This window comes from Entelurus aequoreus, linkage group LG01, assembly GCF_033978785.1.
Source record: "Entelurus aequoreus isolate RoL-2023_Sb linkage group LG01, RoL_Eaeq_v1.1, whole genome shotgun sequence".
Taxonomy (NCBI): domain Eukaryota; kingdom Metazoa; phylum Chordata; class Actinopteri; order Syngnathiformes; family Syngnathidae; genus Entelurus; species Entelurus aequoreus.
In genome coordinates, this window is record NC_084731.1 from 64,732,959 (window position 1) to 64,751,705 (window position 18,747).

General features: G+C 39.4%; 1 protein-coding gene across 3 annotated transcripts in view; it reads right to left on the reverse strand.

The window, feature by feature from the left end:
* vstm2l (V-set and transmembrane domain containing 2 like) overlaps positions 1-18,747 on the reverse strand; it is a 126,354-nt gene that overhangs the window by 977 nt on the left and 106,630 nt on the right. For all 3 annotated transcript variants that reach the window (XM_062056249.1, XM_062056268.1, XM_062056260.1), the window contains 2 exons: positions 13,013-13,179; positions 1,490-1,534 (listed from right to left, as the gene is read on the reverse strand). In XM_062056249.1, the coding sequence (XP_061912233.1) occupies positions 1,490-1,534; positions 13,013-13,179 (212 nt within the window). The remainder of the gene's footprint in view (positions 1-1,489; positions 1,535-13,012; positions 13,180-18,747) is intronic.

An 18,747-nucleotide genomic window follows, 5' to 3' on the forward strand; every position in this document is an offset into this window, starting at 1 on the left:
GAGTTTGGTCTGCATTGCTGGCAGTAAGTCGGACACGTTTCCAGTGAGGGTTGGACTCCGCCAAGGCTGCCCTTTGTCACCGATTCTGTTCATAACTTTTATGGACAGAATTTCTAGGCGCAGTCAAGGCGTTGAGGAGATCTGGTTTGGTGGCTCCAGGATTAGGTCTCTGCTTTTTGCAGATGATGTGGTCCTGATGGCTTCATCTGGCCAGGATCTTCAGCTCTTACTGGATCGGTTCGCAGCCGAGTGTGAAGCGACTGGGATGAGAATCAGCACCTCCAAGTCCGAGTCCATAGTTCTCCCCCGGAAAAGGGTGGAGTGCCATCTCCGGGTTGGGGAGGAGATCTTGCCCCAAGTGGAGGAGTTCAAGTACCTGGGAGTCTTGTTCACGAGTGGGGGAAGAGTGGATGGTGAGATCGACAGGCGGATCGGTGCGGCGTCTTCAGTAATGCGGACGCTGTATCGATCCGTTGTGGTGAAGAAGGAACTGAGCTGGAAGGCAAAGCTCTCAATTTACCGGTCGATCTACGTTCCCATCATCACCTATGGTCATGAGCTTTGGGTTATGACCGAAAGGACAAGATCACGGGTACAAGCAGCCGAAATGAGTTTCTTGCGCCGGGTGGCGGGTCTCTCCCTTAGAGATAGGGTGAGAAGCTCTGCCATCCGGGGGGAGCTCAAAGTAAAGCTGCTGCTCCTCCACATGGAGAGGAGCCAGATGAGGTGGTTCGGGCATCTGGTCAGGATGCCACCCGAACACCTCCCTAGGGAGGTGTTTAGGGCACGTCCAACCGGTAGGAGGCCACGGGGAAGACCCAGGACACGTTGGGAAGACTATCTCTCCCGGCTGGCCTAGGAAGGCCTCGGGATCCCCCGGGAGGAGCTGGACGAAGTGGCTGGGGAGAGGGAAGTCTGGGCTTCTCTGCTTAGGCTGCTGCCCCCGCGACCCGACCTCGGATAAGCGGAAGAAGATGGATGGATGGATGACTACTTTCGATGTTTTTAAAAAAATGACAGATAAAGGAATCTGTCCATTAGTTAGGACACGTTCACGGCCTCACCGACAGTTGGAAAATTATAGACGTATTTTCAAAAATGTGCACTCCCCCCACTCTGTAGTGAAAAAAACACAACAATGAGGAGTTACATTACAGTACATTACTGCACAAATACACCTTTATGCAGTACGTACGTGGCATTGTTTACAACATTAAATAAATAAATGCATCTTTAAATAATCACTTGAATGTGTCATTAATCATAATTGTAATGAAATACACAAATGTGCTATTAAACCTATCAGTTTCTTTACAAGTGCAACTTCTTCAGGTGGACTCGGGGGTGTTCCTCAAGGTTCCACCTTAGGTCCTCTCTTTTTCATCTCTCAAGCAAAACAAACTCGGGCGAGTCACATGTTTTGCAGCAGATGGCTAACATGCTACCGATGCTAACTAAGTTGAATATTCTAATGTGCTTTAATACTCACACTGATTTTAGTGGCGTCTTTGAAGGTCTTCTCCAAAGGTACGACCTGCAGAGAATGGTAAATGGTGAATGGGTTATACTTGTATAGCGCTTTTCTACCTACAAGGTACACAACTTTGACACTATTTCCACATTCACACACACATTCACACACTGATGGCGGGAGCTGCCATGCAAGGCGCTAACCAACACCCATCAGGAGCAAGGGTGAAAAAGAAACATAGCGCCCATCACATCCCCACACTTAAAGACCAGTGGAACTATTTGGTGATTTTTTTTAAAATTATTTTGCCTTCAAGCTGATCTTAACATATGTTTTTTTTCCCTGCGCTCGTGTAGCTGAGTGAAAAAGTGCTTTTCAATATTGTATTTAATTTTTTAAAATGTTTTAATTTTTATTAGTCAATCCAACAAAACAATACACAACAATACCATAACAATGCAATCCAATTCCAAAACCAAACCCGATCCAGCAACATTCAGAAAAGAAATAAACAGAGCAATTGAGATGGACACACAAACATGACACAGAACAATCCAAATGTAGTGGAAAAAAAAAAGAATATCCTCAACAACAGCATCAATACTAGTAACAATGTCAACATAGCAGTGATTAAAAATCCCTCATTGATTTTATCATTACAGACATTTATATACAAATAAAAAAACATTAAAAAAAGACTAGTGTCACAGTGGCTTACACTTGCATCGCATCTCATAAGCTTGACAACACACTGTGTCCAATATTTTTCACAAACATAAAATAAGTCACATTTTTGGTTCATTTAATAGTTAAAACAAATTTAAATAATTAATGGATGGATGGATGGATCCCATATTCCAATATATGACTCATTATTTAAACTAAATGCAGTTTTTTCTACTGATATCATCTCCATAGCTTGTGTGTACCAGTCAGAATGTGTTGGACTATCAACAGCTATCCATTTTTTTAAATATTACCCTCTTTGTTATTATGCATATTGAAAGAAATGCATTTTTACTCTTTGATGACACGTTACTAAAAATGATTATTTTTTGTTTGTGTGTGAAACCTTCTCAAAGCCTGTTTGTTTTGTTTTGCCGGAAATATATATGCATATTTATTTGTATATATAAATATAATGTATAATAAACAGTGTTGGATTAGTTACTAAAAACCAGTAACTAGTTATAGTTACTTTATTTCAAAAGTAACTCAGTTGCTTACACCAAAAAGTAATGCGTTACTGTGAAAAGTAACTATTTAGTTACTTATATATATCTTTTTTTATTTGTATTTTTTTTAAGGCCCCCTTTAAATGCCCTTTTAGCCTTCATTGCAGTACTGTTATTGCACTGGAGAATTAATACAATCTGTTGATCAACTTGACATGCATTTGCATCACTGAACTCTGCTAAGCAATGTGCTCTACATACAACACACAAAGACAAAGATATGTTTCAAAGGGCCAATTTGTTTCAGGCCAGAACAAATTGACAAAACTATTTTAAATAGCTGCAACATAACATATATAAGTAACAAACAGCATAATAGCAACATAGCTGTAAACCAAGGAAGGCACACATGACATACACAAAGCATAACCAGGCGTTTTTTTCTCTCAAGGAATTCTGAAATAAAATCATGTCTGAAGCCCGAACGCTCTACGCATTTCCCCAGTTTTAGTTTAGAGATAAGGAATGAGTGGCCTGGCCCACTAGGATCCCTCTTTATGTTTGTGAACTTTATAGTCTATACATTTAGAGTGATGTGATAATCAACCACTCTAGAAGTCTATAATGAAAGAGTATATAAGAGAATTGACAGAGTGTGTGTACCTTCAGTGCTGAATGATGAGCAAAGGCAGTTTGAAATGTTTTCTTTAGCACACTGTCCAGGTGCCATTTGACGGCCAGTATCATGCTAATTAGCTGCCTGAAAGCGGGTGACTCCACTGTATAAATAGCCTGCATGTCTTCTAGCACACACGCTGCAATGGCTCTATCAATGTTGTCCTGGCTAGCAGTGCCTCGTTAAAATCCAGCCACTGTTGCTTAGGAGGTGAAGTGGTTCTCTCGTTACTGGCTTCGTCGAAGCATGTTGCTTTTGTAGCTGTTTCGGCAGATTTGAATTGCTAGGATAGAATCTTTGATCCAAGACACAACTTACATTTAACTAAAATGTTCTTTTCTTTGTGGTCGACAAAAGAAAAGTAGTGAGAATATCTCTATGTTAAGAAACTCGGCTTCGGCCTTCGCCATGTCTTGTTAGTAAACACAGACACGCCCCCCTCCCACACACACACACACATACACACAGACAGAGCGCGCCTCTTCCTTGTTGCCTCTTCTCCTTCGCCGTTTCTGCAGCTCTCCAATAAAACACACTCAGATCTTCTCAGTTTCTAGCCGATACTACATAAAAAATTACGTAAAATAACGCAGTAACGCATCATGTAGTAACGGTAACTGAGTTACTGAATATAAAAAATAACGCGTTAGATAACTATTTACCGCCGAAAGTAACGGCGTTACAGTAACGCGTTACGTGTAGTCCCAACACTGATAATAAATGAATAATAAAGATAATGTATATATAAATATATGTATTTATACTTGTATGTATAAATAATAATAAATATAATGTATATATAAATATATGTACATATATTTTATGGTTCTGTCCGGTTGTTTCAAGGGGGACTGTTGATAGCGACGTACACTGGGAGGCGCGCGTATGAGTCGGCAGAAAGTGACCACGCGTGACGCAGGTAAGACGTGAGCTAACTGTATTTGGAGGCTTTTTTCATTTCGCCTCGCACTGATGGTGAACTTATTTATTTACAGCTTTTGTTTAGTTTGGTCGGGGGGGAAGTTTGCCATTGTCTCACTTGGCTCCGGTGTCCCGCAAAATTCTGTATACCTGAAATAGTTTGTATACGCGGGAGCGCGCATGGGGGGTCGGAGCTCTGTGCCTCGTGTTATTAGCGATGTCAATGATTATAAATATTGTGTATCCCCTACTCACTTTTTATGTGATTAATAACACAAGTCCAAATTCACAGGTTTTGTTGTTGATGATGCTAAGTATCTACAGAATAAAACATGATGTTAGAGCACAGGTGTCAAAGTCAAGGCCTGGGGGCCAGATCTGGCCCGCAAACACCTGGAAATGATATGTGTCAATAAAGTACTTCATATTTTCTCACTAAATGTCATTGATTTTTTGTCATTTTGACAGAAAAAATATATGTACTGCTTGAAATTGCAGACCTTTTAAACTTTAATAGTATCCAATATTGCAACAAATATTACAGTATATTATCATACTTTCCAAACATGTTTTTGTCTAAATCAAAATATTTAACTTTACAGCAAAGTACCCATCAAATTAATAAAAATGACAATACATTTGACGTTGTTCTTTACAGCATATTACTGTAAAATGAAAAAAACACTACTACTGTTTTTTGCAATAACATTCTGTCGACTGAGCTGCCAGTTTTTGACTGTAAAATCTAGGGTTGTTGTTTTTAACAAAGTATTACTGTAAAAGGAAAGACGCTACCTTTGTGTTTACGGTAGAAAAACTGGCAGCTAAGTTGCCAGAATAAAAAAAATAATTAGGACTGTTTTTCCATGAACAATATAATGTTGTAAAAACGAATGTACATTTAACATAATAATTCTGGCAACTAAGCTGCCAGATTTTTCCGGAAAACCCCTCCCAAAAAACAACGGTGCTGTTTTTATATTTACTGTAAAATGTTGTAAAAAAAACAAAAAAAACCTGCTATATTTTACAGTAAAATGTTGTAAATGTAAAGTTTTTACTGTAAAATGGACAGTCTACTTAAAACAATGTATATAATTAATAATGAAATCCGGAGGCAAATTCCTACATTATTCACTGTTACAAGCGGCCCTCTGATGGCAGCCATAACTGTGATGTGGCCCTCAGTGAAAACCACTTTGACATCCCTGGTTTAGAACATCAATTGGGGAAAATAGAGGGGGGGGACACATTTTATGACAGCACAGAAATATTATGTATCCCCTACTCACCTTTTTTGTAATTAATAAAATGAGTCCAAAATCACAAGTTGTGTACAATGCCAAGTCTGTACATATAATCCACATGTTAGTGCATACAGTACACATATTTTCTGGCATTAAATACGTGTTTTTGTTTTGTTTTGTTTTTTTAACATGCAATTGAGTCTACTCTGTCGTGTTTGTTCCCACTATATTGGTGTTATTGTATCATCTATCAGAAGATGAAATAAATAATAAACCAAATTACAGGATGTTATTAGTATAATTTGCAGAAAATAGCAGGCTGACCAACCTCTCTGCAGCATGACACGTATACAATAGAGAAGCGTGTGCAGCGATGTAAATACAACTACCATATTTTCTGGACCATAGGGCGCACCAGATTATAAGGCGCACTGCCGTTCAATGGTCTATTTTCGATGTTTTTTCATTTATAAGGCGCACCGGATTATAAGGCGCATTAAAGGAGTCATATTATTATTATTTTGTTCTAAATGTAAAAGACTTCCTTGTGGTCTACATAACATGTAATGGTCTACATAACATGTAATGGTGGTTCTTTGGTCAAAATGTTGCATAGATGATGTTCTACAGAGCATTTCTGACAGTCTCTTCAGGATGTGCCATTTTGTGGGTGGTCTTATTTACGTGCCTCCACTTCGACAGCGTCTTCTCCCCGTCATCTTTGTTGTAGCGGTGTAGCGTGCAAAGACAGGAGTGGAAGAAGTGTCAAAAGGTGGAGCTAACTGTTTTAATGACATTCAGACTTTACTTCAATCAATAACAGAGCAGCATCTCCTCATCCGTGGCTCACTAGTGCAACAACAACGCCCGAAATATGTCCCGTGAAAAACCTTTCCACCGGAACTCTCTAATAACTAAAGTTCCTTGGGTGAATAATGTAAACTCACTACACCGGTATGTTTTAGTGCTTTCATGGTGAGTTTACTGACAGATATCCTGTAAGTAAGAACTTTACTCTACTTTATATTAGAAATGGCAACAGTGGAAGATGAATGTGCCATAACAAGAAGATAAATAAATGATAAATGGGTTATACTTGTATAGCGCTTTTCTACCTTCAAGGTACTCAAAGCGCTTTGACAGTATTTCCACATTTACCCATTCACACACACATTCACACACTGATGGCGGGAGCTGCCATGCAAGGCGCTAACCAGCAGCCATCAGGAGCAAGGGTGAAGTGTCTTGCCCAAGGACACAACGGACGTGACTAGTATGGTAGAAGGTGGGGATTGAACCCCAGTAACCAGCAACCCTCCGATTGCTGACACGGCCACTCTACCAACTTCGCCACGCCGATAGAGAAAAAGAAGATGCTTATCCACTACATGGTCAACACGGACTACAAAGGCAGACGCGCGCAAATTTTCAGGACTTATGCAGATTCCAAATACACATCAGCAGGTAACAGAAGGTAAAAAAAAAGTTGCTTTTGCATAATATTGCGAAACAAAACGGCAGATAATATATCTTATCTTATACACACACCATAATAATACTCCTATGTTGAAGCACAGTACAATCCACCAAGCGGTGTGGCTTCATAGCTTACCAAAGTCGTACTAAAACACTTTGATAGATTTTTGAGCGCCGTGTGTAATGTTCTATATTCTCAATGGAACATATAAAATGTTGGTGTTGTTTACTTGAGTCATATTGCAGTCCTCACGTATCTCTTATGTGTGACTGCCATCTACTGGTCACACTTATCATTACACCATGTACCAAATAAAATTGCTTGAAGGTCGGTAAGCAAAACCAGAATTATTCCGTACATTAGGCGCACCGGGTTATAAGGCGCAATGTCGAGTTTAGAGAAAATGAAAGGATTTTAAGTGCGCCTTATAGTCCGGAAAATACGGTACAACACGTAATGTACGGATGATCACGTGTGTGCGTGAACTGACCGTGTCACCTGGCCACTTTTTTCATTCATAGGAAAATTAAATTAGCAGAACCTCAGAGAGTTCAGTGTGGAAGTTTTTGGTGGATAAGCGTGCAACGGCACAGATGTATTTCAGCTGGGCATGGTATGAATTATGCAAGGCGCAGACAGACATTTTCTAAACCTATTCCTTTTTCAGGGCCAATTACAGGGCTCCAGGCGCCGCAGGGGAGCACGAGTGCCCCCGTCCTGGGGACGAGGCAACCTGTTCCTCAAAATGCTAATTAGCAATAATCCCTTCACTTCTGTGGCAGGGCAGGTTTGGTATGTTTCCACAAGTCTCACATGGCTCATGTAGATGTTTATGCTCCTGGACATTACTAAATGTAAAGTATAAAAAACATATACCGTATTTTACAGACTAAAAGCGGCAACTTTTTTCCCCCCACACTTTGCACACTGCGGCTTATAGTCCGGTGCGGCTAATTCTTGGATTTTTCTTCCTGAACGGCCGTAATGTTTCATGTTCAACAAACCGTTTTCATATCACACCGACAGAGGCGCTGAAAATGTTTGTTCTATGGCGCTATCTTTTGGACGAGTTCGCTTACTGAAAATGTAATTTCTGTTTCGCGCCTTGAACCAGAAGCATAACCGTCCATAGCGTTTCTGCTCGAAAGGGTTCTTCATTCATCGTTTGTAAGTTTTACAGTATATAACGAAAACAATTCATACCTACTAAACCGTCCCATGTGTGATGTCTGTACGAGTGTTTTCATGCATATTTGAACGTGCTATCGTAATGTAGTCAAGCTAGCGTTGTTACCATTAGCTAATATGCTAACACGTTTACGAGTGTCTGTGTTAGTATTATTAACTTACAATGGCATTCTTTTTGTATTGTTTCAGTTTCACAAATTCCTCAGTAAATTCACCAAAACATCTCCGTGGAGTTATTGAGCCTGTTTAGCTGATTGGAGAGCTAGCTTCGACAGCTAGTGGGTCCATGACGATGACTTCTGTTTTGTTTGATCAACCGTTTTACTGCCGGTTGGAAACAATGGAAGTAGCTAAATAAAAATTACATAGATATTTCTGTGTAAATAACTCATTTCAAAAGGTATATATCTGTGGCTTATAGTCCAGCATGGCTAATATATTGTTTAGCTGATTGGAGCTAGTTAAATTTTTTAAATGAAATAATTTAAATGAAACAATGAAATAATTTAAATTAAATAGCTAAATTGTTTAGCTAGATTGGACCCACTAGCTTCCGCAGCTAGTGGGTCCATAACCATGACTTCTTTTTTGTTTGATCATCCGTTTTACTGCACCATTTGGAAACAATTAAGGAACGTAAAAAACATTTACAAAAATGTTCATGTATATATCTGTGGCTTATGGTCCGGTGCGGCTAAAATATGTAAATAAAAAAGTTATATTTTTCTCAAATTTGGTGGGTGCGGCTTAAGTACCGCTGCGCTTTATAGCCCGAAAAATAGGGTACTATTATTAATGAGATTCATTAATAGATATTAGAGTCATTTGTCCTCATCGAGAGGAGCCAGATGAGGTGGTTCGGGCATCTGGTCAGGATGCCACCCGAACACCTCCAGGTGTTCGGGTGGGAGGTGTTTAGGGCACGTCCGACCGGTAGGAGGCCACGGGGAAGACCCGGGACACGTTGGGAAGACTATCTCTCCCGGCTGGCCTGGGAACGCCTCGGGATCCCCCGGGAGGAGCTGGACGAATTGGCTGGGGAGAGGGAAGTCTGGGCTTCCCTGCTTAGGCTGCTGCCCCCGCGACCCGACCTCGGATAAGCGGAAGAAGATGAAAGGATGGGTGGATGGATGGAGTCATTTGCTTGGTTACATGCAGTAAAACACAAAGCTAAGACATCCTTCCATGTGCTGATAAGTCACATTTTCAAAATATTCACAACTGGAAGTAAATATGGTGTTAAATATCAACTCATTAAAGGTTTGTGATGTCTGACTGTGTTATTGTACAGAACACAGCAGCCAATATAAGACATGAATATGCTCTAAAACTAAAAGTGCTGACACTGCAAACCTAATTAAGCCCGGGGAAGTGAATTGAAACTTTTTATTTCTTTCCAGCGGCCCACTAAGTTTGACCAACTTCTGTTTCTTCATTAGTGCTGAAATTAAAAGCATCAATCACAAAATGGCTCAACGGAAAATAGAGTGCAAATATCACATGTCTTTTTGCATGTCTAGTGGAGACAAAGGATGACGAATCTGACCTTATTAAAAAAATATCCATTCTGCTCTCTGTGCAGTAGTGAAGTGCGATACCACTGATTGTCTTAAGATCCAATAAAGAGTAAAATTCAGGCTGGTATCGGCGATACAATATATATATATATATATATATATACATACATACATATATATAAATATGTACACAAAGTGTTGTAATTATATTGTAAAATGGATGGATGGATGGACGTTTAAAACAAAACTGTTATTATTAATTAGTAAGTATACATTTTTTGAGCCTTTTTAGAGAAAATCATATCATTGTAGTAAATTATGCAAATTACTCGATGATGTCATGGTGACCACACCCATAGCCACACCCCACCGCCACAGGTATGTTGGCAGTTTATGGGAAACACTGATATATATACATACATATATATATTATACATACAAATACACACACACACACACACACACATATATATATATATATATATATATACATATATATATATATATATATACACATACAAATACACACACACATTATGTGTTGGGTTAGTTACTGAAAACCAGTAACTAGTTACAATTACTAGTTACTTAATTTCAAAAGTAACTCAGTTACTAACTCAGTTACTTATATCAAAAAGTAATGCGTTACTGTGAAAAGTAACTATTTAGTTATTTCTTTTTTTTTAAAGCTCCCATTAATGCCCTTTTAGCCTTCATTACAATACTGTTATTGCACTGGAGAATAATACAATCAGTTGATCAACTTGACATGCATTTTTATTTTCATTTTTACATAATTAATGAAAAACAGTGCAACATAAAAAGGCATTTCTCCTTTCTTTAAACTTGGACCAATGACCATTAATAAAAAACAACTTAAAGTGCAACCTAAGAAGGCACATCATCTTCCTTGAAACATAGATAGTGAAATAAAGCCTGACATCTGGAGTGATGCTGCTGTCTTCCACACTTGGAGCCATGGATTGTACAATCCTTGTTTTCAGTGGCAGGATCATTGACACAGATGGTGAAGTTTTAGTGCTCAGTAGAGATGTAACACTTTTGAGGGGTTGAAGCACCTGGAGGACCTCCTCTGCCACTCTCACATCATCATCAGACAGGTTGATGATGTCTTTGACATTTTTCTTCAGGGTGTTGTGGGTCAATGCAGAGTATATAGCTGCCTGCTGCTGCAACATATCATAAGTGGAGTTCCACTTCGTTTGGACATCATGTATGAGCTTTATGAGTAGGCAGTTTTAGCATTTCTTGCTTTGTCTTAAGTACATGAGCAGCTGTTGTGCTAGGAAACCTCCTTCCTGATTCATCCTATTGACTAAGATGTGATGCCAAATTCACTACATGTGCAAAGCACCTACCTGTGGTCCCAGTCCTGCCTCATTCACTGCATTTATGTGATTTTTGGCATTATCACTTGTGACTGGGATATCTTTATCTTCCATTCCTCCACTGCTTGTGTCAGTACCTGCGCAAGGTGACTCTCGTAGAGGGGGCGTGTCTTCTCATCTGCCAGTCTGCTGTGATGAAGTGAGCGCTTATCGTCACATTGTTTCCCTGGACGTGCACCAGTCTGTCGTGAGCGCAACAGATGATGCTCTGGATAGTTCATCCACAACTTTTTTCTTCTCCTGCTCATAAAGATCTGGCACAATCTTATCGCTGAAGTGGGTGCGCGACGGGATGTCGTAACGTGGCTCAAGCACGTTCAGCATGTATTTAAAAGCCTCGTCTTGCACAACTGAGTCTGCACCTATAAACACACCAATTGAATGGCGCGGGGCGTTCAAGCTCCTCCGTTACTCCGCTCGCCATGACCACGCTGTGTGTGGACTGAACGTGCATGCGAACAACCTTTTTGTTTTGTTTTATATATCAAACCGCGGATCACGTGTGTCCCTCCCCCCCACACCCTCCTCCGCACACCCAGACACCAGTACACGCCTCTTTTTTTCTCTCCGGCATGTGACAGAGGAAGATTCAGAGGAAAGACACCGCAGCGCTTCTGTTTCTAGCCGATACTACATAAAAAATAACGTAAAATAACGCAGTAACGCATCATGTAGTAACGGTAACTGAGTTACTGAATATAAAAAAATAACGCGTTAGATTACTAGTTACCGCCGAAACTAACGGCGTTACAGTAACGTAACAGTACATGGCACCCCAAACATCACTGATGGTGGAAACTTTACACTAGACTTCAGGCAACGTGGATCCTGTGCCTCTCCTGTCTTCCTCCAGACTCTGGGACAAGTCTAGTGTAAAGTTTCCACCATCAGTGATGGTTTGGGGTGCCATGTCATCTGCTGGTGTCGGTCCACTCTGTTTCCTGAGATCCAGGGTCAACGCAGCCGTCTACCAGCAAGTTTTAGAGCACTTCATGCTTCCTGCTGCTGACCTGCTCTATGGAGATGGAGATTTCAAGTTCCAACAGGACTTGGCGCCTGCACACAGCGCAAAATCTACCCGTGCCTGGTTTACGGACCATGGTATTTCTGTTCTAAATTGGCCCGCCAACTCCCCTGACCTTAGCCCCATAGAAAATCTGTGGGGTATTGTGAAAAGGAAGATGCAGAATGCCAGACCCAAAAACGCAGAAGAGTTGAAGGCCACTATCAGAGCAACCTGGGCTCTCATAACACCTGAGCAGTGCCAGAAACTCATCGACTCCATGCCACGCCGCATTAACGCAGTAATTGAGGAAAAAGGAGCTCCAACCAAGTATTGAGTATTGTACATGCTCATATTTTTCATTTTCATACTTTTCAGTTGGCCAACATTTCTAAAAATCCCTTTTTTGTATTAGCCTTAAGTAATATTCTAATTTTGTGACACACGGAATTTTGGATTTTCATTTGTTGCCACTTCAAATCATCAAAATTAAATGAAATAAACATTTGAATGCATCAGTCTGTATGCAATGAATAAATATAATGTACAAGTTACACCTTTTGAATGCAATTACTGAAATAAATCAAGTTTTTCAAAATATTCTAATTTACTGGCTTTTACCTGTATATATAATATGTATACAGAGGCGCTGAAAAGGTGCGTTAATGTTTGTTCTATGGCGCCATCTTTTGGACGAGTTTGCTCACTGAAAATGACATTTCTGTTTCACGCCTTGAACCAGAAGTATAACCGTCCATAGCGTTTCTGCTCGAAAGTATTCTTCATTCATCGTTTGTAAGTTTTACAATACAACTATAAGAATTCATACCTACTAAACCGTCCTATGTGTGATGTCTGTAAGAGTGTTTTATATATAAAACATATATATAAAAATTAAGGTTTCAGGTTATGAAAAGCAAAATCTTACATCGTTTGTGATCTGAGGAGGCTCCTTAAGCCAGTCCCGGTGGTCCTTGACGTACCACCACTGGATCTCCAAGGAGGAAGGCAAACCTGCCCCGCGGAAAGAGCACGCCATCTCGACATCTACGCCGCTCTGTGTCGAGACATCGTGGGGTACTTCTGTGAAAAGAGCTAGGAAAACAAGGTGCATGCTTAGAAAACTGCTAGAAAACGTCTGCAGAGGATTGTCGACAAGAGTAGTCATAACTATTATTTGCAATTCCAGTAGGACTTGCGTGTGAATGCCCGATGTACGCAAGTCGCTGAAATGGTGAGTGGAACTGAAATGCTTAAATGTCCAAGGTGAGTGGAGTGTGTGGACGTTGGAACGGTTCGAATCGGTTGAGAAATGTGGGATATGGAGAGGTTTGTATATTGTCCATTCATTGAGACAATTCCTGGAAAACAGGGAATTTGGGGAAAAAGAAAACATGTTTTGCGTTCCATATATTGGAAGAGTAGTTTGGGTGGATGGTTGAAACGTCGGAATCAGGTTTAAAATGTTGAGAGTTTGGGCATTGTAGAACTATGAATACGTCCATTCATTTGAATGGGACTTTCCTGGAAATTTGGGGATTTCAAAAAATCGGGACGTTTTGAAAATATTGATACGAGCCCAATTGTCCTGGATGCTATGAATGGGTTGGTGTGAACATTTTTGGAATAGGTTGAAAAATGTTGTCGTAGTCACAGTTTGAATTGAGAATGGGTATTTTGAAATTCCTGGAATTTGGGGAAAAGCGGAAAAAAATAGGAGCACTTGTATTCCAACAAAGAGGAATGTTTTGAAGGTGGAGTGGTAAAAAACGGTTGAAAAATGTTGACTGTGAAAACTTTCCAGGAAACGGTGAAAAGAGGGCTTTGGAAAACCGGGAAATACTGGAATTTTTTTTAACTTGTCCAAGGTGAGTGGAGTGTGTGCATGTTGGAACGGTTTGAATGGGGTGAGAAATGTGGGAGTCGTGCATGTTTGAAAATTGGCCCATTCATTTTCATTATTTCCTTCGGTTTTGTGCCTTGAACCCGGAAGTAAACGGGTTATACCTGTAGAGCGCTTTTCTACCTTCAAAGTACTCAAAGCGCTTCGCCACGCCGTTCCGCCTACTGGTCGTCCATAGCGTTCTACTCCTATGGTTTCTTCGTTCATTACTCTAGACAACGTTTGTAAGTTTTACAGTATAACTAAAACAATTCTTACTTATTAAAGCGTCCCATGTGTGACGTCTGTAGGAGTGTTTTAATGCATATTAGTATGTGCTATTGTTATGTAATCAAGCTAGTGTCTTTAGCATTAGCTAATATGCTAACACGTTTACGAGTGTCCGTGTTAGTATTATTAACTTACAACGGCATTCTTTTTGTATTGTTTCAGTTTCGTACATTCACCAAAAATGTCACTAAGGATTTATTGTGTCTGTTTAGCTGATGGGAGAGCTAGCTTGGTCCATGACAATGACTTCTGTTTTGTTTGATCCTCCGTTTTACTGCCGTTTGGAAACAATTAAGGTACGTAAATACATATTATTGTGTAAATAACTCATTTCCCAACGTATATATCTGCGGCTTATAGTCCAGCGTGGCTTGTATATATATATATATATATATATATATATATATATATATATATATATATATATATATATATATATATACATATATATATATATATATATATATATATATATATATATATATATATATATATATATGTACATACTGTATATACAAACCCCGTTTCCATATGAGTTGGGAAATTGTGTTAGATGTAAATATAAACGGAATACAATGATTTGCAAATCATTTTCAACCTATATTCAGTTGAATATGCTACATAGACAACATATTTGATGTTCAAACTGATAAACTTCTTTTTTGTGCAAATAATCATTAACTTTAGAATTTGATGCCAGCAACACGAAGTTGGGAAAGGTGGCAATAAATACTGATAAAGTTGAGGAATGCTCATCAAACACTTATTTGGAACATCCCACAGGTGAACAGGCAAATTGGGAACAGGTGGGTGCCATGATTGGGTATGAAAGTAGATTCCATGAAATGCTCAGTCATTCACAAACAAGGATGGGGCGAGGGTCACCACTTTGTCAACAAATGCGTGAGCAAATTGTTGAACAGTTTAAGAAAAACCTTTCTCAACCAGCTATTGCAAGGAATTTAGGGATTTCACCATCTACGGTCCGTAATATCATCAAAGGGTTCAGAGAATATGGAGAAATCACTGCACGTAAACAGCTAAACCCGTGACCTTTGATCCCTCAGGCCGTACTGCATCAACAAGCGACATCAGTGTGTAAAGGATATCACCACATGGGCTCAGGAACACTTCAGAAACCCACTGTCACTAACTACAGTTGGTCGCTACATCTGTAAGTGCAGGTTAAAACTCTCCTATGCAAGGCAAAAAACGTTTATCAACAACACCCAGAAACGCAGTCGGGTTCGCTGGGCCTGAGCTCATCTAAAATGGACTGATACAAAGTGGAAAGGTGTTCTGTGGTCTGACGAGTCCACATTTCAAATTGTTTTTGGAAACTGCGGACGTCGTGTCCTCCGGACCAAAGAGGAAAAGAACCATCCGGATTGTTATAGGCGCAAAGTTGAAAAGCCAGCATCTGTGATGGTATGGGGGTGTATTAGTGCCCAAGACATGGGTAACTTACACATCTGTGAAGGCGCCATTATTGCTGAAAGGTACATACAGGTTTTGGAGCAACATGTGTTGCCATCCAAACAACGTTACCATGGACACCCCTGCTTATTTCAGCAAGACAATGCCAAGCCACGTGTTACATCAACGTGGCTTCATAGTAAAAGAGTGCGGGTACTAGACTGGCCTGCCTGTAGTCCAGACCTGTCTCCCATTGAAGCCTAAAATACCACAACGGAGACCCCCGGACTGTTGAACAACTTAAGCTGTACATCAAGCAAGAATGGGACGAATTCCACCTGAGAAGCTTAAAAAATGTGTCTCTTCAGTTCCCAAACGTTTAATTAAGTTAATTATTTTTTGCAAAAAAAAAATAAAGTTTATGAGTTTGAACATCAAATATCTTGTCTTTGATGTGCATTCAATTGAATATGGGTTGAAAAGGATTTGCAAATCATTGTATTCCGTTTATATTTACATCTAACACAATTTCCCAATTCGTATGGAAACGGGGTTTGTATGTACTGTATATGTATATGTATATATATATATATATAGAGCTCGGTTGGTAGAGTGGCCGTGCCAGCAACTTGAGGGTTCCAGGTTCGATCCCCGCTACCGCCATCCTAGTCACTGCCGTTTTGTCCTTGGGCAAGACACTTTACCCACCTGCTCCCAGTGCCACCCACACTGGTTTAAATGTAACTTATATATTGGGTTTCACTATGTAAAGCGCTTTGAGTCACTAGAGAAAAGCGCTATATAAATATAATTCACTTCACCTCACAAAAATATTGATTTTTGTTCTAAACCTTTGTGGGTGCGGCTTATATTCCGGTGCGCCCTGCAGTCCGGAAACTGTATATTTCTTGTTTACACATTCTTAGCGTCGTCATCTTGCGGTCCTCCTCCGAAGTGCAAAGAGTCAGCAGATTGTATTTGACATTCAGCGCAGTGAGCAGCTTATCCACTCGCTCCACAGGCCAGTGGGAGAAAAGAGAAGACTCTGCCGTCATCCCACCTACTCAACCTGGCAGAGTCACGTCCTTGATGTAGTGCAACTCTCAGCCTGCCGGGGGTCTCCTTTGTCAGCGCGGGGGCGGCAGAGGAGGTCTCATGTTTTTTTTTTTTTACACTGAAAAAACAGGACGACGAAAACAGCCTTTTAGAGGAGGCAGAGGGATGGAGCTGAAGACAAGAAGGATGGAGTCAAGCTAGAAAGCATTTGAAAGGAGCCACTGGTGGTTAGAGGATGGATGATGGATGGATGATGGATGGATGCACCAGGGAGAGGAGGGAATGTATGCAAGGCCCTGATTGGTCGCAGTTAGGGTTGTCCCCATATCAATATGTTGGTACCGCTACCAAATTGTATTTCGATACTTTTCTAAATACAGGGTACCACAAAAAAAACTGTAATTATTTTTATTTGAATAAAAAATCTTAGGTTACATGAAACATATGTTTAATATTGTAATTTAGTCCTTAAATAAAACAGTGTATATACTAGACAACTTGTCTTTTAGTAGTAAGTAAACAGACTCCTAATTAGTCTGCTGACGTATACAGTAACATATTGTGTCATTTATCTACCTATTATTTTGTCTACATTATGAGGGACAAACTGTAAAAATGGATTATCAATCTACTTGTTCATTTACTGTTAATATCTGCTTATTTTCTGTTTTAACATGTTCTATCTACACTTCTGTTAAAATTTAATAATCACTTATTCTTCTCTTTTTTGATACTTTACATTAGTTTTGGATGATACCACACATTTAGGTATCGATCCGATTCCAAGTAGTTACAGGATCATACATTTGTCATATTCAAAGTCCTCATGTGACCAGGGACGTATTTCCTGAGTTTATAAACATAATATGAATTTTTTAAAAAGATTTTGTGACGATAAAATATATCGATGTAATCATGAGTAGAAGAAGGCTACTCATTCAACCCTGGGAAAAAATCTAAATAAATTGCAAAAATCCGACTTTTAACAACGACTGGAAAACAAAGTATGAATGTTCAAGTGCTGGAGTCATTGTTTCTTGTCGGACATTTTAAGCGGTGCACACGTTGATCCAGACAAGCAGCAACAGCGTGTAACTTCATCACCAAACATTAAATAAATACATATTGTGCATTAAGATATTTAGTTTGTTTTGTATTGACATTTGTATTCCTGGTTGTGTTTTTTGTCTGAGAGTAACAATCAAACCTCGTTGAATAAACGTTGTGCTAAATTTGACCAGTAGAGGCCGACAACGGTAATAGTGTTACGTCACATACAATGTTTGGTGTGTGAATGTTGTGTAATTGCCATATGTGTAAACATTTTTAGTTTATTGTGTGAATATATCAACACTGAACCGTGTATTTTACTTCTGTAAAATACACAATGGACATGACATTTTTGTTATGTTTGTTTTATGTTCACATTTTCAGTCCTACAAACCTAAATAAATAAGGAAGTGTAAAGAAATAAAACTGAGGAAGGAAAATAATTCAAAAGAAGGAACATCCATCCTTCTGTTTCTTCATGCTGTTAACTATCTGCACACGCTGGAATCGAGTAGTGAGGGCAGAATAATTATTTTTTTCTGACAGTGCAGTGTGAAAGCCAATGCGTTTGCTTTGCAATGAAGTAAAGAAATATAACCTGCGCAGACGCTTTCTGATGAAACAATGGACATTATACTTGTGTTATGTTTGTTTTATGTTGTTATTTTCAGTCCTACAAACCTGAAGGAAGTGTAAAGAAATCAAACTAAGGAAGGAAAATAAATCAAAAGAAGGGAACATCAATCCTTAACAAAAACTGGAACTTCTGTTTCTTCATGCTGTTAACGATCTGCACACACTGAAATTGTGTGTAAATAAATATAACCTGCTCTGGATTTTATTATTAATTATATAAATAGTTTTAAGTAGACTGTCCATTTTACAGTAAAACTTTACACTTACAACCTTTTACTGTATAGTATAGTTTTATTAATTGTTTACAACATTTTACGGTAAATGGAATTTTT